General features: G+C 42.0%; 2 protein-coding genes across 4 annotated transcripts in view; both read right to left on the bottom strand.

The window, feature by feature from the left end:
- The window catches only part of LOC106568821 (receptor-type tyrosine-protein phosphatase N2), a 150,414-nt gene extending 138,649 nt beyond the window's left edge, over positions 1-11,765 (bottom strand). Inside the window, exon 1 of the mRNA XM_014139506.3 lies at positions 11,584-11,765. Coding sequence (XP_013994981.2) covers positions 11,584-11,659 — 76 coding nt within the window. The 5' untranslated portion in view covers positions 11,660-11,765. The remainder of the gene's footprint in view (positions 1-11,583) is intronic.
- A 2,044-nt stretch (positions 11,766-13,809) lies between these two features.
- The window catches only part of LOC106568822 (extended synaptotagmin-2), a 64,151-nt gene continuing 51,893 nt past the window's right edge, over positions 13,810-26,067 (bottom strand). For all 3 annotated transcript variants that reach the window (XM_014139511.3, XM_014139513.3, XM_014139512.3), the window contains exons 18-23: positions 23,062-23,438; positions 20,931-21,026; positions 19,645-19,776; positions 19,427-19,532; positions 19,245-19,294; positions 13,810-18,788 (exon numbers count right to left, since the gene is read on the bottom strand). In XM_014139511.3, the coding sequence (XP_013994986.3) occupies positions 18,740-18,788; positions 19,245-19,294; positions 19,427-19,532; positions 19,645-19,776; positions 20,931-21,026; positions 23,062-23,438 (810 nt within the window). In that variant the 3' untranslated portion in view covers positions 13,810-18,739. The remainder of the gene's footprint in view (positions 18,789-19,244; positions 19,295-19,426; positions 19,533-19,644; positions 19,777-20,930; positions 21,027-23,061; positions 23,439-26,067) is intronic.

The following is a 26,067-nucleotide window of genomic DNA, read 5'->3' as shown; positions in this document are numbered from 1 at the left end:
TCGCAACAAAGCATCCTTCACTCATGCTGCCAAACATACCCTCGTAAAACTGACCATCCTACCGATCCTCGAGTTCGGTGATGTCATTTACAAAATAGCCTCCAATACCCTACTCAATAAACTGGATGCAGTCTATCACAGTGCCATCCATTTTGTCACCAAAGCCCCATATACTACCCACCACTGCGACCTGTACGCTCTCGTTGGCTGGCCCTCGCTTCCTTTCTCGTCGCCAAACCCACTGGCTCCAGGTCATCTACAAGACCCTGCTAGGTAAAGTCCCCCCTTATCTCCACTCACTGGTCATCATAGCAGCAGCCACCTGTAGCACGCGCTCCAGCAGGTATATCTCTCTGGTCACCCCCAAAGCCAATTCCTCCTTTGGCCGTCTCTCCTTCCAGTTCTCTGCTGCCAATGACTGGAACGAACTACAAAAATCTCTGAAACTGGAAACACTTATCTCCCTCACTAGCTTTAAGCACCAGCTGTCAGAGCAGCTCACAGATCACTGCACCTGTACATAGCCCATCTATAATTTAGCCCAAACAACTACCACTTCCCCTACTGTATTTATTTATTTTGCTCCTTTGTACCCCATTATTTCTATTTTGCACTTTCTTCCACTACTAATCTACCATTCCAGTGTTTTACTTGCTATATTGTATTTACTTTGCCACCATGGCCTTTTTTGCCTTTTCCTCCCTTATCTCACCTCATTTGCTCACTTTGTATATAGACTTATTTTTCTACTGTATTATTGACTTTATGTTTGTTTTACTCCATGTGAAACTCTGTGTTGTTGTATGTGTCGAACTGCTTTGCTTTATCTTGGCCAGGTCGCAATTGTAAATGAGAACTTGTTCTCAACTTGCCTACCTGGTTAAATAAAGGTGAAATAAATAAAATAAAAAATCCAACCAACACAGATAGGCTACATTTTAAAAAGCTGACATTTATGTCATATTATGCACATTACAGTAATGCGGTAACTGATAAAAACATACCTCAATTACAAAATGTAGGCTACACTCACTGACTATCAACCTTCATAAGACTCAGGAAGGCGAGAGAGAGAGTCAGGGGGTAAAAGCTGGGGAACTGTGGGAAGCCTTTACCATGGTGATAACTTGGGTGATTGAATGCAGGTCAAACGATGAAGCCAGCAACCATAACAATGTTAAACCACATCAGACCACTTTTGAGGTCTGGGAAAAATCTAAGAAATGTGAGTTTTTGAGTGTAGTTACCCTTTAATTCAAGTGCACAGGCACCTAGCACTGTTGTTTGGTTAGCAGTGTTTCTGTAGCCACTGGATTTATGAAAATAATCATCATATCGTTCTGCCAGGTAGGCATAGGCTACTTTGTAGTGGCACGTGTGCTCCCTCTCCGGCCTTTAGGTCACCAGGCTGCTCGTTATGGCGCACGCCTGTCACCAGCGTTACGCGCATCTGCGCATAATGACACTCACCTGGACTCCATCACCTCCTTGATTACCTGCCCTTTATATGTCACTCCCTTTGGTTCCTTCCCCAGTCGTCATTGTTTCTGTTTCTTGTTGTGTGCGTTTATTTATTAAATGTATTCACTCCCCGAACTGGCTTCCCGACTCTCACGGTACATCGTTATATGTAGCTAGTTAACATTTAATAGAGACCGTTTTTAGGAGCCTTTCCATCTACCAGAAGATGACAGTTAGTCCTATCATTAGCATCGCTATATTTTTCCTGTTCCTTAATTGTTTGAAAACTGGACATTTTCCTTCTCATTATAAGGCATGTCTTACCTTGCTTCAAAGTTGCTTATAGCTAAAATCTCACTATAGAAACGTTGGAGGCAATTATTTTCTGAAGACTTCCAAATATGCGCGTAGGCCTACCTGCGCCTAAAATGGGAAGATCTGTTCCAACAGCCGTATTAATTGATACAGTGTATACCTCCATTACCCTACTTTGACACTTATCGTGGGAATTAAGTGAGTATATGCAATGCCCTCCGAAAAATAAGTGGGTATCTGGCATATACCTGCGTATACCATCCACTACACTAACTGAATGAATATTAATCAAATGCATCAGAATCTCTCATGGCTTCACGTTAAAAACAAATTACTATCTAGTCTTCTGATTTTCTTTAGGAAGGTTGTATTTTTCCGTCCAAGTAGTACATACTAGCAACACACATAACCACCAAACCAGACAGGCAAATTCAGGGCAGCTAAAACAACTCAATCGCCTTAAATCTACCGTTTTATATAGAGCTATAGCTGAATGGAACTTTTTACCATTCCATATTTTTCAGGCAAAAAGTAAATCCACCTTCAAGAAAAAAATAAAAGAACATCTAATGTGATAGACCATATGACTGGACAGCAAATAGAAAGAACATCTAATGTGATAGACCATATGACTGGACAGCAAATAGAAAGAACATCTAATGTGATAGACCATATGACTGGACAGGAAATAGAAAGCATCAACTGAATGTTAAATGTGTTTCCTGTCAGGTATTTTAATTACCTGTATTGTCTACTCGTTGAATGTTTGTGAAGTCTTGATTGTGGTTATTTGTAATGTCTTGTTAATTGGTGTTGGACCCCAGGAAGATTAGCTAGCGTTATGGCGTTAGCTAATGGGGATCCATTAATTACAAAATTACACCACTGAACAACACCCTACCCTTCTCCATATTTGTCACTAGACATTTAGTTTGAGTCATTCATGTCCACCCCTTATTGTAAAGTGAATGAATAATAGTAGCCATCCTTTTCCCTAAGGTGTGCCCTTGTTTACAAACCATGTTCCTCTAACATTTTCTCTTGTATTCAACATGGCCCTATTTTGGCTCTTAAGATGTACAGTAAGATGTTACTGTACAATATTTCAGAGACAGTCATACTCTACTGTATAGAGTGTTACTATAGTTTCATCCTATTTTTGAATCATTTTGAAATCATCAGCTGAATGGGTTTTAATCTGCTGAATTGTATTTTGAACCTGATCTGTCATTTGTGTCCTTCTGAGCCTTACTCTGTGGGTTTCATGGCCATTATGAATGCAGAGTCTGAAATAGGTTGTGGGTGGCACACGAGACAAATACGAACTGGACATGGGAATGGATTTTTCAATCAACTCCACCCTGTGTGCAAAGAGCACTGTCATTACCCTGGATTTAGTGCTGCCAAGCAGCATAACAATTTCAATCTGTTATCTCTCTAACAAACAAGTCCACTTCCCAAAATGGCACCCTTTAAAGTGCACTACTTTTGACCAGAGCCCTATGGGTCAAATCTCTATAGGCTGCTCTATAGGCTGCTCCAATCTGCATGTTCTGACCAGATACTGTCACGTCCTGACCAGTATAAGGGTTATTTGTTATTGTAGTTTGGTCAGGACGTGGCAGAGGGTATTTGTTTTATGTGGTTTGGGGTGGTGTTTTTGTAGAAGGGTATTTGATTTATGTATTCCGGGGTTTTTGGGCACTGTTCCTTGTTAACGTATTTCTATGTTTAGTCTGGTTAGTTGTAGTTCTATGTTTAGGTTAACCTGTTGGGGATAGGGGGCAGTATTTGCACGGCCAGATAAAAAACGTACCCGATTTAATCTGGTTACTACTCCTGCCCAGTAACTAGAATATGCATATAATTGTTTGATTTGGATAGAAAACACCCTAAAGTTTCTAAAACTGTTTCAATGGTGTCTGTGAGTATAACAGAACTCATTTGGCAGGCCAAAACCTGAGAAGATTCCAAACAGGAAGCGCTCTCTGACTATTTCTTGTCCTTCTTGATCATCTCTATCCAAAACAGGGGATCTCTGGCATAACGTGACATTTTCTAACGCTCCCATAGGCTCTCAGAAGGCGCCAGAACGTTGAATGGTGACTTTGCAGGCCATGGCTGAAAAACAGTAGCGCATTTGGATAGTGGTCGATCTGAGAACAATGAGACTGGGGGCGCGTGCACGAGCCGACACCATGTTTTAATTTTTTCGTCTTTGAACGAAAACAGGGTTTCCCGGTCGGAATATTATCGCTTTTTTACGAGAAAAATCACATAAAAATTGATTTTAAACAGCGTTTGACATGCTTCGAAGTACGGTAATGGAATATTTAGAATTTTTTGGTCATGAAACGCACCGGGCGCGTCACCCTTCTTTACCCTTCGGATAGTGTCTTGAACGCACGAACAAAACGCCGCTATTTGGATATAACTATGGATTATTTGGAACCAAACCAACATTTGTTATTGAAGTAGAAGTCCTGGGAGTGCATTCTGACGAAGAACAGCAAAGGTAATCCAATTTTTCTTATAGTAAATCTGAGTTTGGTGAGTACAAAATAGCTAGCCATGATGGCCGGGCTATCTACTCAGAATATTGCAAAATGTACTTTCACCGAAAAGCTATTTTAAAATCGGACACCGCGATTGCATAAAGGAGTTCTGTATCTATAATTCTTAAAATAATTGTTATGTTTTTTGTGAACGTTTATCGTGAGTAATTTAGTAAATTCACCGGAAGTGTTCGGTGGGAATGCTAGTCACATGCTAGTCACATGCTAATGTAAAAAGCTGGTTTTTGATATAAATATGAACTTGATTGAACAAAACATGCATGTATTGTATAACATAATGTCCTAGGAGTGTCATCTGATGAAGATCATCAAAGGTTAGTGCTGCATTTAGCTGTGGTTTTGGTTTTTGTGACATTATATGCTAGCATGAAAAATGGGTGTCTGATTATTTCTGGCTGGGTACTCTGCTGACATAATCTAATGTTTTGCTTTCGTTGTAAAGCCTTTTTGAAATTGGACAGTGTGGTTAGATTAACGAGAGTCTTGTCTTTAAAATGGTGTAAAATAGTCATATGTTTGAGAAATTGAAGTAATAGCATTTCTAAGGTATTTGAATATCGCGCCACGGGATTCCACTGGCTTTTGAGTAGGTGGGATGCAAGCGTCCCACCTAGCCCATAGAGGTTAATGGGGGGTTGGACTCTCAATTGGAGGCAGGTGCTTTCTCGTTGCCTCTGATTGAGAGTCCTATATATGGGTATGTGTTTGGTTTAGTGTTTGTGGGAGATTGTTTCTTGTTTTGCTGAGTGTGCCTGACAAGACTGTTTTGTTGTTCATGAGTTCGTTTTGTTTTGTTTTGTTGTTTTTGGTGTTCTTGTTATTTAAATAAATATACAAGATGAGCAACCACATTCCTGCTGCGTTTTGGTCCTCCATTCCAGACGACAACCGTGACAGAATCTCCCACCACAAACGGACCAAGCAGCGGAGGAAGGAGCAACAGGTGGACTTTGAGGAGCAAGGGAAATTTAAGTTGGACCAACGGGAGAAATGGACATGGGAACAGATTATGGCCGGGGAGGGCCCATGGAGAAAATGGAGCGAAGACCGGGAACGCTACCGAGGAACATGACTGGCGTTGAAGCACGAGAGGCACCCCCAATACATTTTTTTGGGGGGGCACACGGGTAGTTTGGCTGGGCCAAGGGTGAGCCCTAAGCCAGCTCCCCGTGTTTATATGGAGGACCGTATGGAGTGGAGGGCGCCGTGTTTTGCTGAAGTGCGCACAATCTCGCCCATACGCACGCACAGTCCAGTGCGAGTAATTCCAGCCCCTCGCAGATGCCGTGCTAGAGTGGGCATCCAGCCTGGTAGGAGGATGCCTGCGCAGCACGTCTGGTCACTGGTGCGCCTCCTAGGACCAGGCTACCCTACGCCCGCTCTACCCACGGCAACCATCAGGCCCCTGCACAGCCCAGTTCGCCCTGTACTAGCACCCCGCTCGTACAGGGCTACTAGTTCCATCCAGCCAGGACGGGTTGTGCAGGAGGTGAGATCAAGACCGCCTGTGCGCCTCCATGGCCCGGTGTTTCCAGTTCCTGTCTCTCGTGCGGACCCGGAAGTGCGGAACCCCAGTCTGGCACGTCCAGTACCAGCACCCCGCACCAGGCTTCCAGTGCATCAGCCCAGTCCGACTCGTCCTGTTCCCGCTCCCCGCACTAGCCCTGAGGTGCGTGATCCCAGGCAGATACCTCCAATACCAGCACCACGCATCAGGCTTCCAGTGCGTCAGCCCAGTCCGACTCGTCCTGTTCCTGCTCCCCGCACTAGCCCTAAGATGCTTGTTCCCAGTCTGGCACGTCCAGTACCAGCACCACGCACCAGGCTTCCAGTGCGTCAGCCCAGTCCGACTCATCCTGTTCCCGCTCCCCGCACTAGCCCTGAGGTGCGTGTTCCCAGGCTGATACCTACAGTACCAGCACCACGCATTAGGCATCTAGTGCGTCAGCCACTCGCCAGTCAGGAGTCGCCAGAGCCGCCCGCCAGTCAGGAGTCGCCAGAGCCGCCCGCCAGTCAGGATCAGCCAGAGCGGCCCGTCTGCCCGGATCAGCCAGAGCGGCCCGTCTGCCCGGATCAGCCAGAGATTGTTTCTTGTTTTGCTGAGTGTGCCTGACAAGACTGTTTTGTTGTTCGTGAGTTCGTTTTGTTTTGTTGTTTTTGGTGTTCTTGTTATTTAAATAAATATACAAGATGAGCATCCACATTCCTGCTGCGTTTTGGTCCTCCATTCCAGATGACAACCGTGACAGATACCTTATGTTACTGAAGGACAGAGCTCAGGGATGTATTCATTACGGCACCGGTACACCGTAGCAAAACGGGTTGCAACGAAAAACTAAAATGAGACATGTTCAGAGGTCACTTTATGAAAAGTTATACCTTAGTGTCATGCCTGTTGCAAACATTCCAGTGATGGCTGCAGCCATGCTTTTTGAATGACAGTAGCCTACATTCAACTTGGTCACACAACACATTGCTCTCAGTAACAGTTAGTTAGTTATACATTCTTTAGTTCTTAACTTTATGGAAATTGAGTCACCCCAAATAACTTTTAGACTTCAACGAGCCACAAAAATCCAGCAGTCAGTCATCTCCCAGTAGGTTTATAGTTTGGTTGAGGGTCAGTATCTCTCTGCTCTGTAAGCCAGCGGCCTGACTAGAAACACTTCACACAAAAACTAAATCAAATATTGCAATCACTAGCCCGCCTGGCACTCGGAAAAGGTCATCTCACACATGCCTGTGCGCCGGTTTCCATAGCAACATGTATTAACATCTTTAATTCATGCTGATTGTTCAGTTGCATTGGGGCATGACTGACTACTATCGAGGCTGACATCATCTGGCTGCAGTGGTTACCGGGAAACTACATGGACAGGAGGATATAATCTGACATCACCTGGCTGCAGTTCACACACAGAAACTACATGGACAGGAGGATATAATCTGACATCACCTGGCTGCAGTGGTTACAGGGAAACTACATGGACAGGAGGATATAATCTGACATCATCTGGCTGCAGTGGTTACAGGGAAACTACATGGACAGGAGGATATAATCTGACATCATCTGGCTGCAGTGGTTACAGGGAAACTACATGGACAGGATGATATAATCTGACATCATCTGGCTGCAGTGGTTACAGGGAAACTACATGGACAGGAGGATATAATCTGACATCATCTGGCTGCAGTGGTTACAGGGAAACTACATGGACAGGAGGATATAATCTGACATCATCTGGCTGCAGTTCACACACAGAAACTACATGGACAGGAGGATATAATCTGACATCATCTGGCTGCAGTTCACACACAGAAACTACATGGACAGGAGGATATAACCTGACATGACCCGTCACAACATGTCAACAGCCTCTCCTCATGAAATACCGAAGCTGCAGAACAATCTGAACAATATGAAAATGCCCTAACCTATTGTAATAGACCTGCTAGAGTAGTGGTGCATAGCAAGAGCAGTGAACATTGAATACAGGCTTTAGCTGAGACTTCAGAGGATTGAGTGAAGCTTTGCGTATCGTGTCCATGCTTCAGTCTCGTGGATCAATGCTGGAGCTTTGAGTCAGGCAGTCAGTCTCAGGAAGTGAGAGGAGGGGATGAGAGTAACATGGTGTTACAGGGGGCAGTTAGTCAGGCAGCACAAACACAGAGAGATTACTATCAATTTAAGGAGCTGTGTGTGAGCACACCTGATTGAAACTTATTTTCAGGGTAGTTCTGGCAAGGTCCACAAACAATGAAGCAAATATTGGGACTGCAATTCCAAACCACTATCTGTGCTCTCCTCTAATTTGACACTTTGAAAGTTACACACTGTCAACTTGATTGTTTTTCACCTCCCAGTTTAATCCTTTAAATTATCAGACAAGTTCAATCTCTATAGACTGTTTGTTCCCAGTCACTATGGATACAGTGGGGATGATAATGCTGTCTCTTCTTTCTCCCTGCTGTCATTGGGGAATTGATCCAAGTATGCTTTCAACTTGAGTAACCAACCCAGGAAAAAACAAATTACTTAAAAAAGCAACACGACAACTTAAGTGCAATGTGGCTCTTTAGTTCACCACTAGGCCTCTTCATCTGATTGTAAATCAGCAGCTGCACATAAGTGACACTACAGCCAATGAAGAAATGCTTTTGATCAACTGACACAGGAAGTAAAAGTGACTCAGATAGTCGAGGCCAGGCATCCAAAAATAAACACAAGAGCTTGTAAATAACTGAGTCGTCGTTCTTTCCTCTCTGATTCCATAGCTAGCTGCCTTCAAACTGAGTTGTCTGTCTGGCCTCAGAGGAAGTGAACACAACACAGCGAGATAACATTGTGTGTAGCAGCACAACAAGAACAAGGTGACTGTGTTCTTACAGCAAGGTCGTGACCATTTGGCATGAAACGGAATAAAACAGGGCGGAAACAGAGGGATACTATCTGAAGCCTACACTGAAGTTCATGTGAACTAAAAGATGGCACACAGGTGACTGAGGTTGCAGTCAGTGAATGAAGCTTCACCAGCTGTTAGAGACAGCAGTCACTCAACCACATGATACAAAATCTGACACAGGCAACGTGGGCTCCAGCATATAGTCATAGTAGGGCTCAGTTGCAGCAAAAACAAGAGCGTAACAGATTTTACTGTTGTCAAATGATACTAGCTAGTAGCTACAGAGGAATCAAAGCTAATGCCCCATCCATATACTCATATGGGTCAGGAGAGATCTAGACATCTTACTCGCCTCATTAGAAAGGGTAATATTGTACCTCACCATACCAATAATCTACAAATCTACAATTTACACAAGCCTGCACGCTGTGCCAAGACACAACAGAGGAAAATGAAACTTTAATCCTTGATAGCATCACCTCTGAATGTGGTGGTAGAACATCAACCACTCCGTTAACTGCAACCAAGAATAACATTCTGCTTGTCCTGAACATTACAGGAGGGTTTCCCGGACACAGATTAAGCCTAGTCCTAGACTAAAAGGCACACTCAATAGAGATTGTCCATTGAAAAGGATTTTTAGTCCAGGACTAGACCTAATCTGTGTCTGGAATACCGGCCCTACAGTACATCCAATACAATAAAGTCAAAGCTGAGTGAGACAGGCAAGGCAGCGTATTGTACAATATAGTACATAATATATAGAAAATGCTATTGAGGAGGTAGAACAGTAGGAGTGAGCTGGTGACACTTTATGTAACTTGCTCTTTATATTTGTGTAGTAATATCATAATTACTATGCTCTATGGCTACAACATGTTTATACACCATTACTAGAGTAATAATAGAGTTACTACACAGGTGTAAAAGCAGCATCATGGTACATGTTACACATCAGTCCATGACATTGTGTACATTGATTGACAACTGTTCTGACACTGTACACCTTATGCTATTGCTGTGCTTTTAGTATACAGAACAATTCCCTCAATTATTGTGTGTGTCAAACAAGGGTAAGTCAGTGAAGTCAATGGGAAAACACACACGGTATAATGGCAGCTAATTGACCTCATCTACCTGAATGATGGAGTTCTCGCAAATGCAATTAGAAAAAGTTATGAGGCTACAACATCACGTTGAACAGCAAACAACTGAAAACGGAAGTAAACGGAATCATCACACGGTGGCCTTAAATGACCTTTTCCACATCACTATCAAATATGCTAACGCAATACTAATTAGATACTGTTTGATATGAAAAATATGGGTTCCATGGGATGAGTATTGTATTACATAGCATTTAATATACATAAAGCATTTAACATAGATAACAATTAAACTATACCCACATATAATACTAAAAGGAGGAAGTGTTTTACAATGTGATTGATTTACATCTCTCTTCTTAAAATGGTTATCTTTATAATAATAGATATGGCTACGAACAAATAGGTTTTGGAAGGTTTAGAAAGTAATCATGTTTTGGTTTTCCTCCCAATGAGCAGCATAGCGACCATTTTCCTGGTCGCCGCCGCCACTTATCAAGGTTACATAATAAAGTGGCCCGCTCTCTTAGAGGTAAAATGTGTTTCGTATTGGAAATACGGTTCTCTCTTGTCAATTGCTATTGAACCAAGCATGCATGAACATGAAGATGGTATATTCAGAATCATGGGTGGATGGAGAACAATCCACACCTAATAAAATATTTCAATCTTCAATAACTCTTACACAAAGCGTGACATGACATTGAAAATGATATATTCTGAGTCGGGGGAGGACGGAGAAAAATCCAAGGCTTTTCATTTTTTTTTTTTTACTTCAACAACAAAAACGTGTATTTTTCTCCGTCCTCCCTTGATTCAGAATATATCATTTTCATAGTCACAGCACACTTCCTGTAAGAGCTATTGAAGATTGAAAGCCGGAAGAAAAAAAATGTATATTGATATTTCAATTAACAAAAAAACGGTGGTTTTTCTCCAATCTCCCCTGATTCAGATGATATCATTTTCATAGTCATGGCGCACTTTGTGTAAAAACTGTTGAAGATTATAATTTATTTTAAAAAGATTTTGGATTACAAAGTGTGGATTGTTCTCTATCCACCCCCTACTTTAGAATATAGCATCTTCATAGTCATGGAATGCTTGGTTCAATAGCTATTGACAAGAGAAAACCGAATATCCACCTTATATAAAATATAAAGTGAATTTTACCTCGGTCCTCCATCCAACATTGAAAAAGGCTTTTCCCTGACCCTCACCATCTTAGTGATAGAAAGACATCAAACCTCAAACGCATCCTGATGGCCTACAGTGATTCTCTGCGATTTCTCCCTGCAAAAAAGGTTATACTGTATGCTAAATAATGGCATTTATTCCAATAAGAAAACAGTTAGGCTACCCAGTGGCTATTAAAATAGTAATAATTTAAGAGTAGTTAACACTTTAGGTGTGCTGGCCTGCACATGTTAAAAACGTATATGTAAACAACAGGTGTAAACAATAATATAGGCATTATAGCCTATATTTCTTGCACATTTTTCTTGGCATTAGGCTATATTACACCGAATTACCCCCCATTATAGATATAGCCGTTATATCTTCCTACAAACAAGATCTGCAGTCGTAGGCTATTCAGTGCCTTTCCAGACTGCCTAATAAAATATTGACAGAGACCCAAAATAACCTTATGTGCGTCTCCTCGCAGCTGTGGGAACATTATGATCCTTCATAATCACAGATACATAGATGTAGGCTACTCACCGAATTTCCTGTCTGCAGAGGTTAGAAAATAGGTTTGGGAAACAAGCAGGACGAGGAAAATGTAAATCGAATCCATGCTTCACATGCAGGATAGAGAGAGAGATGGAGATTGGAAGGTAGGGGAGGATGCAGGGCGTTTCAAGCAGTAGCTCCTTGGGTCTCGGGTCCTGCAGTCAGCCTCACTACGATGATCAGCACTAAGAACACAACAGAAACCGCTTTGGCCCCTCCTAGCTGACGTCAAGGAGAAGCGCACGTGCAGAGAGCGCAGCCAGCGCATCATTGAGCGCACACAATAATACACACTGACGATACAAAACAAAGAACATTTGCTCTTTCCATGACATACATTGCATTCGAAAAGTATTCAGACCTCTTGACTTTTCATTCATTTTGTTATGTTACAGCCTTAATCTAGAATTTATGAAATTAATTTGTTTCCACATCAATCTACACACAATACCCCATAATGAAGAAGCAACAGGTTTTTAAATATTTTTCAAATTTATAAAAAATTAAAATATCTTATTTACATAAGTATTCAAACCCTTAGCTATGAGAGTCAACATTGAGCTCAGGTGCATCCTGTTTCCATTGATCAACCTTGAGATGTTTCTACAAATTGATTGGGGTCCACCTGTGGAAGAAGTTTGGAACCACCAAGACTCTTCCTAGAGCTGGCTACCCGGCCAAACTGAGCAATCGGGGAGAAGGGTCTTGGTCAGAGAGGTGACCAAGAACCCGATGGTCACTGACAGAGCTCTATAGTTCCTCTGTGGAGATAGGAGAAACTTCCAGAAGGACAACCATCTCCGCAGCACTCCACAAATCAGGCCTTTATGGTAGAGTGGCCAGATGAAAACCCCTCCTCAGTAAAACGCACATGACAGCCCGATTGGAGTTTGCCAAAAGGCACATAAAGGACTCTCAGACCATGAGAAACAAGATTCTTGGGTCTGAAGAAACCAAGATTGAACTCTTTGGCCTGAATGCCTGGAGGAAAACTGAGCTACAGCCTTCCCTGTAGCTCAGTTGGTAGAGCATGGTGTTTGCAACGCCAGGGTTGTGGGTTCAATTCCCATGGGGGGCCAGCACAGGAAACATATTTTTTTTTTTTTTTTATGTATGAAATGAAATGTATGCATTCACTACTGTAAGTCGCTCTGGATAAGAGCGTCTGCTAAATGACTAAAAGGTAAATGTAAATGAAACCTGGTACGGTGGTGGCAGCCCCATGCTGTTGGGATGTGTAGCGTCATACCCAAGAAGACTCGAGGCTGTAATTGCTGCCAAAGGTGCTTCAACAAAGTACTGATAAAGGATCTGAATACTTATGTAAATGTGATCGCTTTTTATTTTTAATACATTTGCTAAAACTTCTACATCCAGTTTTTGCTTTGTCATTATGGGATTTGTGTGTAGATTGATGAGGGGGAAAAACTATTTAATCAATTTTAGAATAAGGCTTTAACTTAACAAAATGTGGAAAAAGTCAAGGGGTCTGAATACTTTCCGAATGCACTGACTTGGTGAATCCAGGTGAAAGCTATGATCCCTTATTGATGTCACTTGTTAAATCCACTTCAATCAGTGTACATGAAGGGGAGGAGACAGGTTAAAGGAGGATTTTTAAGCCTTGAAAAGCAATGAACAGCAGAATGAATGTGCCAAATGAAATGCCACTATATGCCTTCTGTAATAATTTAGGAAGTAATAACAGTAGGCCTAGTGCATGTATACTATGAGAACATTTAAAGAAAATCCCAACTGACAGCATTTGTTCCAGGAAATCCCAAACATTAGATCTACCTTTCTAGCATGAATCACTCTCTCTCTCTCATTCCATCTCTCATTCCATCTCTCTCTCCCTCATTCCATCTCTCTCTCTCATCTCTCATTCCATCTCTCTCATTCCATCTCTCTCTCCCTCATTCCATCTCTCTCTCATCTCTCATTCCATCTCTCTCTCTCTCTCCACATCATTCTGTGGCACAGGTTCTCTCTCTCATGCAATAATAGAACCTTTAATATGTAGAAGACCTAATGTACAGACTTTGAAGAGACAGCTGAGAAAGAAGGGAATTGAGAACGGTAAGGAAACTAATGACCAGATAAATAAAAGTAAACCAAGGTAATACAAATGGTAAAACAATCTCAGATCAGGTGAGTCAATCATCGTGATCACACTGACACATACACCATTTAATAAAGTCCAAGGAGCCAAAGTAGTATACAGCAAAAGCTCTTTATCATTTAAAAGACATAAGGAGACATTCTCAAACATTGAATTGTAAAAAGATTGTACTTTTAAATATCTGAATATTTGTGGATTTAAGGCATACGGTTAACAAGTACATAGAGAAGGCAAACCAGTTCAGATCAAGAGGAGGATAGGAGCTTCACTACGGAGACAGTTTTCATTTGATGTCTTACATACAACTGCCAAAATCAAGGAAACACTTGAGGGGTACAAAGTATATTGAAAAGCAGGTGTTTCCACACAGGTGTGGTTCCTGAGTTAATTACACAATTAGCATCCCATTATACATAGGGTCATGTATAACAATGCCAAGTTGCCCATTATTTTATCTCCCAAGAAGAAGAAGAGACCTCAGTGACATTAAAAGAGGGGCCTCAAAGGAGCATAGGGGGTTTAAAGGGTATGTGAAGGGGCAGATTGGCCATCTGGCAATTCTGACAAATGCCAGACGGGTTGAACCATCTTTAAGTTGGATGGGCTGGTCGAAATTATAGATACAGTTGAAGTCGGAAGTTTACATACAGTTAGGTTGGAGTCATTAAAATTCGTTTTTCAACCACTCCACAAATTGTATGTTAACGAACTATAGTTTTTGCAAGTCGGTTAGGACATCTACTATGTGCATGACACCAGTAATTTTTCCAACAATTGTTTACAGACAGATTATTTCACTTATAGTTCACTGTATCACAATTCAAGTGGGTCAGAAGTTTACATACATTAAGTTGACTGTGCCTTTAAACAGCTTGGAAAATTCCAGAAAATGATGTCATGCTTTAGAAGCTTCTGATAGGCTAATTGACATCATTTGAGTCAATTGGAGGTGTACCTGTGGATGTATTTCAAGGCCTACCTTCAAACTCAGTGCCTCTTTGCTTGACATCATGGGAAAATCAAAATAAATCAGCCAAGACCTCAGAAAAAAATTGTAGACCTCCATAAGTCTGGTTCATCCTTGGGAGCAATTTCCAAATGCCTGAAGATACCACCTTCATCTGTACTAACAATAGTACACAAGTATAAACACCATGGGACCACGCAGCCATCATACCCCTCAGGAAGGAGACGCGTTCTGTCTCCTAGAGATGAACGTACTTTGGTGTGAAATGTGCAAATCAATCCCAGAACAACAGCAAAGGACCTTGTGAAGGTGCTGGAGGAAACAGGTACAAAAGTATCTACATCCACAGTAAAACGAGTCCTATATTGACATAACCTGAAAGGCCGCTCAGCAAGGAAGAAGACACTGCTCCAAAAATGCCATAAAAAGCCAGACTACGGTTTGCAACAGCACATGGAGACAAAGATCGTACTTTTTGGAGAAATGTCCTCTGGTTTGATGAAACAAAAATAGAACTGTTTGGCCATAACGGCCATTGTTATGTTTGGAGGAAAAAGGGGGAGGCTTGCAAGCCGAAGAACACCATCCCAACCATGAAGCACGGGGGTGGCAGCATCATGTTGTAGGGGTGCTTTGCTGCAGGAGGGACTGGTGCCCCTCACAAAATAGATGGCATCATGAGGCAGGAAAATTATGTGGATATATTGAAGCAACATCTCAAGACATCAGTCAGGAAGTTGAAGCTTGGTCACAAATGGGTCTTCCAAATGGACAATGACCACAAGCATACTTCCAAAGTTGTGGCAAAATGGCTTAAGGACAACAAAGTCAAATTATTGGAGTGGCCATCACAAAGCCCTGACCTCAATCCTATAGAACATTTGTGGGCAGAACTGAAAAAGTGTGTGCGAGCAAGGAGGCCTACAAATCTGATTCAGTTACACCAGCTCTGTCAGCAGGAATGGGCCAAAATTCACCCAACTTGGGAAAATTGTGGAAGGCTAGCCGAAACATTTGACCAAAGTTAAACTATTTAAAGGAAATGCTACCAAATACTAATTGAGTGTATGTAAACTTCTGACCCACTGGGAATGTGATGAAAGAAATAAAAGCTGAAATACATCATTCTCTCTACTATTATTCTGACATTTCACGTTCTTAAAATAAAGTGGTGATCCTAACTGACCTAAAACAGGGATTTTTTACTAGGATTAAATGTCAGGAATTGTGAAAAACTGAGTTTACATGTATTTGGCTAAGGTGTATGTAAAATTCCGACTTCAACTGTAAGTGCCTTTGAGCAAGGTATGATAGCAGGTGCCTGGCGCACGGGTTTGTGTCAAGAACTGCAGCACCACCCAAAGGACATCCAGCCAACTTGACATGACTGTGGGAAGCATTGAAGTCAACATCGGCTAGAATCCCTACCGAACGCTTAACACCTTAACAGTCCATGCCCCGACGAATTGAGGCTGTTCTGAGGGCAAAAGCGGAGGGGTGGGGGAGTGCAACTCAATATTAGGAAGGTGTTCTTAATGTTAAATAGGGCCCTGTGTTTTGGTTCATCATGTCACATGACCTGGATTTTATTTTTTTTACCCTTTTTCTCCCGAATTTCGTTGTATACATTTGCAGTTAGTCTTGTCCCATCGTTGCAACTCCCTTACGGACTCGGGAGAGACGAAGGTCGAGAGCCGTGCGTCCTCCAAAACACAACCCAACCAAGCCGCACTGCTTCTTAACACAATGCCCGCTTAACCCGGAAGCCAGCCGCACCAATGTGACGGAGGAAACACCATTCACCTGGCGACCATGTCAGCGTGCATTGCGCCCGGCCCGTCACAGGAGTCGCTAGAGCGCGATGGGACAAGAACATCCCTGCCGGCAAAACCCTCCCCTAATCTGGGCCAATCGCACCCGGTCACCTGGACTCGAATCAGGATCTCTAGTGGCACAGTTAGCACTGCATTAGACCACTGCACCACTTTATTTAAAGCTTATTAATCAAACTTCCCCCGTTTATTATTATTTCAGATGGTCCAGCACCATCCTCAGACAATAGCTTTATTTATGTTTTAATTCTCCTTTCTGGAAAAGGCTTAAAATAAAGGTTAAAATCCAAGTAATGTTCTGCCAAAACACAGGGCCCTAGGTATTATGAGTCAATGGTCATCTATTAGAAATCTATTCAGCGATCGTCTTCGCCTGACAAATGTGTTTTTATAAATTCACAACTAGGATGTTGCTGGGCTCAGAAGACCGCCTGGTCTTCTGGTCCCATTGATGCTAGCCTTAGCAGCACAGACAGCTCAGCTGCAGCAGAGTCAAGTGCAATAGAGCTAGGAGAAATAAAAACAGAGAGAGAGACACACTGACACAGGGAGGTAGGATGGTGTTGCTAAAATGCCTGGGCTGAATTTACTTCCCAGTCCACCTCTGTGTGTGTGCGCGCGTCTCTCACTCACCAGATCTCAACCCAAGTGTACACTTATGGGAGATTCTGAGTTGTTCTCCACCACCATCAACAAAACACCAAATTATGGAATTTTTCCGTAGAAGAATGGTGTCGCATCCCTCCAAGGTGCATTGAAGCTGTTCTGGGTCGTGGTGCCCAACGCCCTATTAAGACACTTTATGTTGGTGTTTTCTTTATTTTGGCAGTTACCTGTCGGTACGCATACAACTACTTCAAAAAAAGGACAGAGGTTGCAGAAATATGAGAACACATCAGAACTGATACATTAGGCTACAAGCCACTATGTTACAGCTTAAACATGGTACAATCTAAAATGCTTTCCATTATGATGCATCATTACTATGGTAACCAGATCAATAAAGTCATTACAGTGTGTTTACATGTGTTACAGATATCCAGGTACAGGTGACATAATCAATAACCAATAAAGGTGAATACCCATAACGTAAACCAAAACATTGTGTTTTTTGCAAGCGATTGCAGTAAAGACAAGCGTTGATTAAGATGTGCATGCTGAAATGTGTTCGTAGAACAAAAACATTAAGACCGGTGCATTTATTGACAACAACCATGATACATATATTTCATCTGTCGTGATTTCAGAGTTGGGAAATCAATTATCATGAGCTACAATGATTTGAAGAAGGCTGGAATATCACTGAGGTTAACTAAGCCAAGTTCTGTTATTATTACTGTTATCACTATGCTGATGCTTTGAAAGATTTTAAACATGCATAAACAAATAGTGTGCAAACATATTTGGTTCAGTTAAAACCCCACAGACAAGTATTTCATTTCATTGTCTCTTTGGTGGCAAAGTATTATACATGGTGTGCTATTTCCCTTAGAGGATAGACGGTCGTAGTTCAACTTAGCTCTGATATAGTTTGCATGTAGTTTGTTGAATTATAAAATAAAATTGTCATTGTGACCAAGCAAAACCCTCCACTACTAACATTATAATAAACCTTCTCTTTAGTCCTCATTGTACATATTTACATATTCATATGTTGTACATTCCCCCCATAAAACAAGGCAGCAAAACCTGCTGTAACAGCCGTAGCAAGAAAATATATATTTTGTTACAGTCCTCAATTTTATTTTAAAATATGGATAAAAAAATGTATAATTTGTTTGAACAACACATACTCTCTTTCTTACTATTGCACAGGATAATTTCTAAGTGGGGAGAGATAACGATGCAACTGATGTGAATAAATGAATATCAAAATATATATATATATATTTTTTTTTACAATTGCAAGTCATGTAAATAAATCATAATTTAAAAAAGGGAAACCCCCCAAAAGTTGTCCATGGGTTTAAAAGCAATTGTATGAAAAAGGCAATTACGTTTGCTCAGGGGCCATATATGCCAAGCGTCTCCGAGTAGGAGTGCTGATCTAGGATCATTTCACACCTAACTATGTAATTGTATTCATTGTTATCCAAAAAGCAAAACTTAACCTAAAACAGCACTACTCTATAGACTATGCTTGACACATACAGTAGGGCCCTGGTGGCAATGCCACGTTGGTGAAGACTTGGTTAGGTCCTCCTCTACCTCTCACAGTGTAGTCTATAGCTGCTGCAGAGTTTTTCTCAGACCATCCTCACTCAACTCATACCTAGCAGCAAAGACAGGAGACACATTGTAAAAAATAAAACACAAATCTAGAATAACAAACACTCAGTCTTATTCTATGCTTGATTCCTTGATATTCAGATCTTATGATGAAAGTTCTTATTAAATTCTTCTAAGTCCCCAAATATTTGTTTTATTTTACCTTTACTTAACTAGGCAAGTGAGTTAAGAACAAATTCTTATTTTCAATGACGGCCTAGGAACAGTTGGTCAACTGCCTTGTTCAGGGGCAGAACAACAGATCTGATCTTGTCAGCTCGGGGATTCGAACTTGCAACCATTCGGTTACTAGCCCAAAGCTCTAACCACTAGGCTACCCTGCCTCCCCAGATCAATAACCAATAATAATATGTGTGTGAACACGACTGGACTTAATCGTACTAATAATTGTAAAAAATACATTACAATTTAAAAAAAAATAATAAAGTATTTCACTGACCATTGTGTCCATCCCTTGACGATATCCTCATGAGTCAAATCCACCAGCACCTGTCAAGATGACACGATATGAAGGAGGAAAAGTGAGCTTTGGACAGGTAATAATGTGTATTCACATTTACTGTATGTCATCTAATAACAGATAGACACAGTTCTGCAGTAGGAGGACAGGTCCAGTCTCACCTTCCCCAGCAGCCCTTTGTGTTTGGAGAAGATATTTCCTCCGTTCTTTACCGCCACATCCAGAGTCCTCCTGTGCAACCCCACGACCGACACACTGAACTCAAATCTGACAACACATGCACACAAACAATTCAATTAGACAATGACTACCAGTAGACTACCAGTAGATCCACTGATGTTTGATGGTAAGAGGAACAAAGAGGAATGTTGAAACTTACATCTCATCGTAAACAGGGTTCAGTGTCTTCTTGTGCGTGTGGGTTTTCCTCCTCCCAGACCTTCGCTTGTCAGGTAGAAGATAGAGCCGCACATACGGATCCGACCCATGATCTGTGAACGCAATCAGGTTCCTGTGGAGAGTGGGAGAGAGAAAGACAGAGAGAGTGGAGGTAGAGCGATAGATAAAAAAGAACACATTGTATCACATCATTTGGGGTAGCCCTTTACACTCGTACTCGTATACAGGTTGAAAATGACAGATTTGGGCACTGATAAGCGCCTAAATAGGAACACAGTGGCTGTACAGTAACATACTATAAATGATATCAGAGCTCAGGCTCTGCGCTTCACAGCACTCTATGGCGTGAAACCCTGGGTTGTTCTGAACAGAATGAGCCTGTTTGTCTATTGTCAAGAAAATTCAACATGGCACACCTGAATGCACTTATGACTCCTTTCTATGCGCACAGAATAATTACAATATTTTTCTCTGAATTGCCTTGTGAAAGCCAAACACTGTAAGATCATATTTTATTACTTAGCTAGTCATGTTGGCAATAGAACAAGCTTTGATGCCCAACTGACCATATTGCAATTTATAATGGTAAATTTTTGGATTGTGTAAACAACAGTAATTGTGGGTTGGAGGGGATGCAGGGTTGTGTTCCAAACAAAAACAACTACAAGTGTCCTTGCTCTAGTTCCTCAATGGCAAAGCTAGGGAAGCTAAACATAAAAAAATAAAAAAGAAATAAACTTATAGTTGATGACTCTTCTTTGAGTCATAAAAGTGCATTGAAGTGTGGCCAGATATTCAGATTTCGTTATCAACACATGAGGTGAAAAGTACAGTAAATGTAACATGCACATAAAATCAACAGTGTAATGTTTGGATTCAGTTTTGTGTCAGGTGAACTGTTGGGTCCTCAACTTTGGTCTAATAATTTTCTCATAATCTCCAAACTGTTCCCTTTCAATTGCTACCATGCTTACGCTTTCATATTGTCTGTAAAAAACATTTACATTTAGCCCTGTCCATATAGGCCAATTCCCACGAGTGTAACGGGTTAAAATAAAATTATTCTAAAATTATTACATTGCATCAAGTCTGTGGTCAAAGAAAAAGGCTTGTACATTGAATAAAAATTAGTGGATAAAGCTGATAACAGAATATGATACATTCACCAATAGTTAATGTATAGAATAACATGTGGACGCTACAGTATGGATGCATCCTAAATGTCCTTTGGGACGCGGGGCCCAAGTCTCCCGCCATGTCTCTTACCGGCAGGCATGCAAAACCACAATGAGCGTGTTCCTCTGAGGGCTGTGTCTGACAGTCAATTGCACCTCACCCAGGGGCAAATGATCGGCTGAGCCACTGTAGACAGAGACACACACATTAGTCACATTGTTCTGTAACAAAACAATCATTCACATTAGGTCTGTAATATAATCTGCATGTTAGTCAATGTCTTTGTATTTCTTTATATTGTGTCACAATGTAGTACTTGTATTTTGTATTTTATTAGGGATCCCCATTAGCTGCTGCTTCTCTCCCTGGGGTCCAAACACATTAAGACACTTACATTACACATACAACTAAAGATAAAACAGTACATCATATAACACTGTCACATCCCCACAACACAAAATGTATGATACCACCATACGTGTGTCTAAAGTGCGTGTGCTAGCGCCTGTGTGCGTATGCACGGATCTGTACCTGTGTGTGTGTGTGTGTGTGTGTGTGTGTCTCTTCACAGTCCCCACTGTTCCATAAGGTGTATTTTTATTCGTTTTTTAAAAATCTGATTCTACTGCTTGCCTCAGTTACCTGATGTGGAATAGAGCTCCATGTAGTCATGGCTCTATGTAGTACTGTGCACCTCCTCTAGTCTGTTCTGGACTTGTGGATTGTGAAGAGACCTCTGGTGGCATGTCTTGTGGTGTATGCCACAAGTCTCTCTTTGGGCACCTGACCACACTACTGAACAGTAGTCCAGGTGCGACAAAACTAGGTGCTGTAGGACCTGCCTTGTTGATAGTGTTGTTAAAACAAAGTAGCGCTTTATTATGGACAGACTTCTCCCCATTTCATCCCCTATTGTTGTATCAACATGTTTTGACCATAACAGTTTACAATCCAGGGTTACTCCAATTACACCTCAACTTGCTCAATTTCCACATTATTCATTACAAGATTTTGTTGAGGTTTAGGGTTTATTGAGTGATTTGTCCCAAATACAATGCATTAGTTTTCAAAATATGTAGGACTAACTTATTCCTTGCCACCCATTCTGAAACTAACTGCAGCTCTTTGTTAAGTGCTGCAGTCATTTCAGTGACTCAAAGCCAGTGGCATGTCATTAAGTAAAGATTGAAAAAAGTAAGGGGCCTAGACAGCTGCCCTGGGGAATTCCCGATTCTACCTGGATTATGTTGGAGTGGCTTCCATTAAAGAACACCCTCTGTGTTCTGTTAGACAGGTAACTCTTTATCCACAATATAGCAGACTATGATCGATAATGTCAAAAGTCGCACTGAAGTCTAACAAAACAGCCCCCACAATATTTTTATCATCAATTTCTCTCAGCCAATCATCAGTCATTTGTGTAAGTGCTGTGTTGAATGTCCTTCCCTATAAGCATGCTGAAAGTCTGTTGTCAATTTGTTTACTGTAAAATGGTGTATATCAAATCAAATGCATTTGTCATGTGCTTCGCAAACAACAGGTATAGACTAACAGTGAAATGCTTACTTACGGGCCCTTGCCAACAATGCAGAGAGAATTAAAAAATATACTATAACACAAGGAATAAATACAATGAGTAGTGAAAACTTGACTATATACACGGGGTACCAGTACCGAGTCGATGTGCAGCGGTACGAGGTAATTGAGGTAATACAGCTGTACATATTGGTAGGGGTAAAGTGACTAGGTGTGACAGATTAGACAATAAACAGTATCAGCAGCGTACTGTATATGATGAGTCAAAAGAGAGTCAATGCAGATAAACAAATAGCTACCCGTACTAACTATTTAGCAGTCTTATGGATTGGGTGTCGAAGCTGTTCAGGGTGCTGTTGGCTCCAGACTTGGTGCATCGGTACTGCTTGCCATGCGGTAGTAGAGAGAACAGTCTACCTCGTACCGCTGCACATCGACTCGGTACTGGTACCCCGTGTATATAGTCACGTTTTCACTACTCATTGTATTTATTCCTTGTGTTATAATATATTTTTTAATTCTCTCTGCATTGTTGGCAAGGGCCCGTAAGTAAGCATTTCACTGTTAGTCTATACCTGTTGTTTACGAAGCACATGACAAATGCATTTGATTTGATATACACCATTTTACAGTATGTGCATGCATCAATGTGTTTGTGTGTGCGCTTGCATTCATACGTGCTTACTTCTGCAACTCGCTCAGCCTCTGTTGGAGCTCCTGTGTGGCGTACGGGTTGGAGATGTCCGAGGCGATACTGACGGTTGACCCAAAGTGGGCCAGGTGTTTGTGAGAGCCAGAGATGGCCAGGTTGGAGGTGCTCCTGCCTGCGTCGGCCAGGCCGATGCCTACCGGGCCCCCTGAGTAGGGCTCGCCATCCCCCCCTCTCCTGTGGAGCTCCTGGGTCGAGGCGGCCACAGAGCGTGAGAGGTCTGAGATAGGGACAGGTTTGGGGGGTTCGGAGACGGGCGGGCTCTTCACGGGGATGGGGTTACTAGTGCTGGTCTTAGGAACCTGCATCGAGGACGTCTGGTCGGCCCCTGTCAACTTCTCCTTACACAGAACCTGCACAAGTGGTACATAGAGGTTGGAGAGGATACAAAATTATTATATGAGACAGAGCACCAGAATACTTGAAGAATGTGTAGTATAATTGAACCTTAAGCAACATTTTTATAATTGCATTCAGGTTAAAGGCCCAATGCAAACATTTTTATTTTAATATCAAATGTATTTCTGGGTAACAAATAAAGTACCTTACTGTAATAGATTTCCATAAAAATTCACATTTTGGACAAAGAGGGGAAAAAGGGTGTACATATTTTCAAGACCTTTAACATTACATTTTTTTATAGAATTTCGTTTAGGCTTGGCCTATTTATTAGGACATTTTACAGCATAAAGCTAGATTTGTCAGCATAAATCTCAGTCATTTAAGTGACTCACTCATTCGAGGCTTTGGTTCAAAATAAATAAGTACCGACACATTCTTTCTGATTGTCTTTAATAAAGAAAATTTTTGACCAATCTGCTCATGTTGTGTGTGTGTGTGTGTTTAATTATTTGTGACTTTTTGGTTACAATGAAGTATGTAAACAAATTGAATCAAATAAATCCTATTCATTATGAATAAGCAGATACGTGTTGCAAATGAATGATTATATTGAAGTAAGGCGCCGCCTCTTAGGAGTTCCAAAAGCCAACCAGTTACCCAACAAAGTAACAGCAATTTATTTAGCCTAATAGTTTTTATGACTCCAGACAGTAGGCTATTATTCCTCTTTCCTGTATGAATCAATTCGTCTGCATGTCTATTCAACATTTGGATAAAAAGAAACCATGCTATGAATTAACTACTATATATATTTTTATTTTCACAATGCAATGAGGCACATTGACAACTTAAATCGCTTTAAAAGAGCCTTCTAATAACCTAATCAAATGACATTTTATAAGTCACATGCGCCAAATACAGCAGGTGTAGACCTTACAGTGAAATGCTTACTTACGAGCACCTAACCAACAATGCAGCTAAAAAAAAACATGTATAAGAATAAGAAATAAAAGTAACAAGTAATTAAAGAGCAGCAGTAAAATAGCAATAGCGAGACTATATACAGGGGGGTACCGGTACAGAGTCAATGTGCGGGGGCAACGGTTAGTTGAGGTAATATCTACATGTAGGTAGAATTATTTAAAGTGACTATGCATAGATGATAACAACAGAGAGTAGCAGTGGTGCAAAAGGAAGGGGGGGGGCAATGCAAATAGTCTGGGTAGCCATTTGATTAGATTTTCAGGAGTCTTCTGGCTTGGGGGTAGAAGCTGTTAAGAAGCCTCTTGGACCAAGACTTGGGGCTCCGATACCGCTTGCCGTGCCATAGCAGAGAAAACAGTCTATGACTAGGGTGGCTGGAGTCTTTGACAATTTTTAGGGCCTTCCTGGATGGCAGGAAGCTTTGCCCCAGTGATGTACTGGGCCGTTTGCACTACCCTCTGTAGATCCTTGTGGTCGGAGGTCGAGCAGTTACCATACCAGGTGGTGATGCAACCAGTCAGGATGCTCTCGATTGTGCAGCTGTAGAACTTTCTGAGGATCTGAGGACCCATGCCAAATATTTTCAGTCTCCTGAGGGGGAATAGGTTTAGTCGTGCCCTCTTCACGACTGTCTTGGTGTGCTTGGACCATGTTAGTTTGTTGGTGATGTGGACACCATGGAACTTGAAGCTCTCAACCTGCTCCACTGCAGCCCCGTCGATGAGAATGGGGGCGTGCTCGGTCCTCTTTTTATCCAGTAGTCCACAATCATCTCCTTTGTCTTGATCACGTTGAGGGAGAGGTTGTCCTGGCACCACACGGCCAGGTCTCTGACCTCTTCCCTATAGGCTGTCTCGTCGTTGTCGGTGGTCAGGCCAACTACCACTGTTGTGTCATCGGCAAACTTAATGATGGTGTTGGAGTCGTGCATGGCCGTGCAGTCATGAGTGAACAGGGTGTACAGGAGGGGACTGAGCCCGCACCCCTGAGGGGCCCCTGTGTTGAGGATCAATGTGGCGGATGTGTTGTTACCTACCCTTACCACCTGGGGGCGGCCCGTCAGGAAGTCCAGGATCCAGTTGCAGAGGGAGGTGTTTAGTCCCAGGGTCCTTAGTTTATTGATGAGCTTTGAGGGCAATATGGTGTTGAACACTGAGCTGTAGTCAATGAATAGCATTCTCAGATAGGTGTTCCTTGTGTCCAGGTGGGCAAGGGCAGTGTGGAGTGCAATAGAGATTGCATCATCTGTGGATCTGTTGGGGCGGTATGCAAATTGGAGTGGGTCTAGGGTTTCTGGGATAATTGTGTTGATGTGAGCCATGACCAGCCTTTCAAAGCACTTCATGGCTACAGACGTGAGTGCTATGGGTCGGTAGTCATTTAGTCAGGTTACCTTCGTGTTCCTGGGCACTATGGTGGTCTGCTTAAAACATGTTGGTATTACAGATTAGGACAGGGAGAGGTTGAAAATGTCAGTAAAGACCCTTGCCAGTTGGTCAGCGCATGCTCGCAGTACACGTCCTGGTAATCCATCTGGCCCTGTGAATGTTGACCTGTTTATAGGTCTAACATCAGTTGCGGAGAGCGTGATCACACAGTCTTCCGGAACAGCTGGTGCTGTCATGCATGTTTCAGTGTTATTTGCCTCGAAGCGAG

The sequence above is a fragment of the Salmo salar genome, chromosome 14 (genome assembly GCF_965601325.2).
Source record: "Salmo salar chromosome 14, fSalSal1, whole genome shotgun sequence".
Lineage (NCBI taxonomy): Eukaryota > Metazoa > Chordata > Actinopteri > Salmoniformes > Salmonidae > Salmo > Salmo salar.
This window is presented reverse-complemented; position numbering and strand designations above follow the sequence as displayed.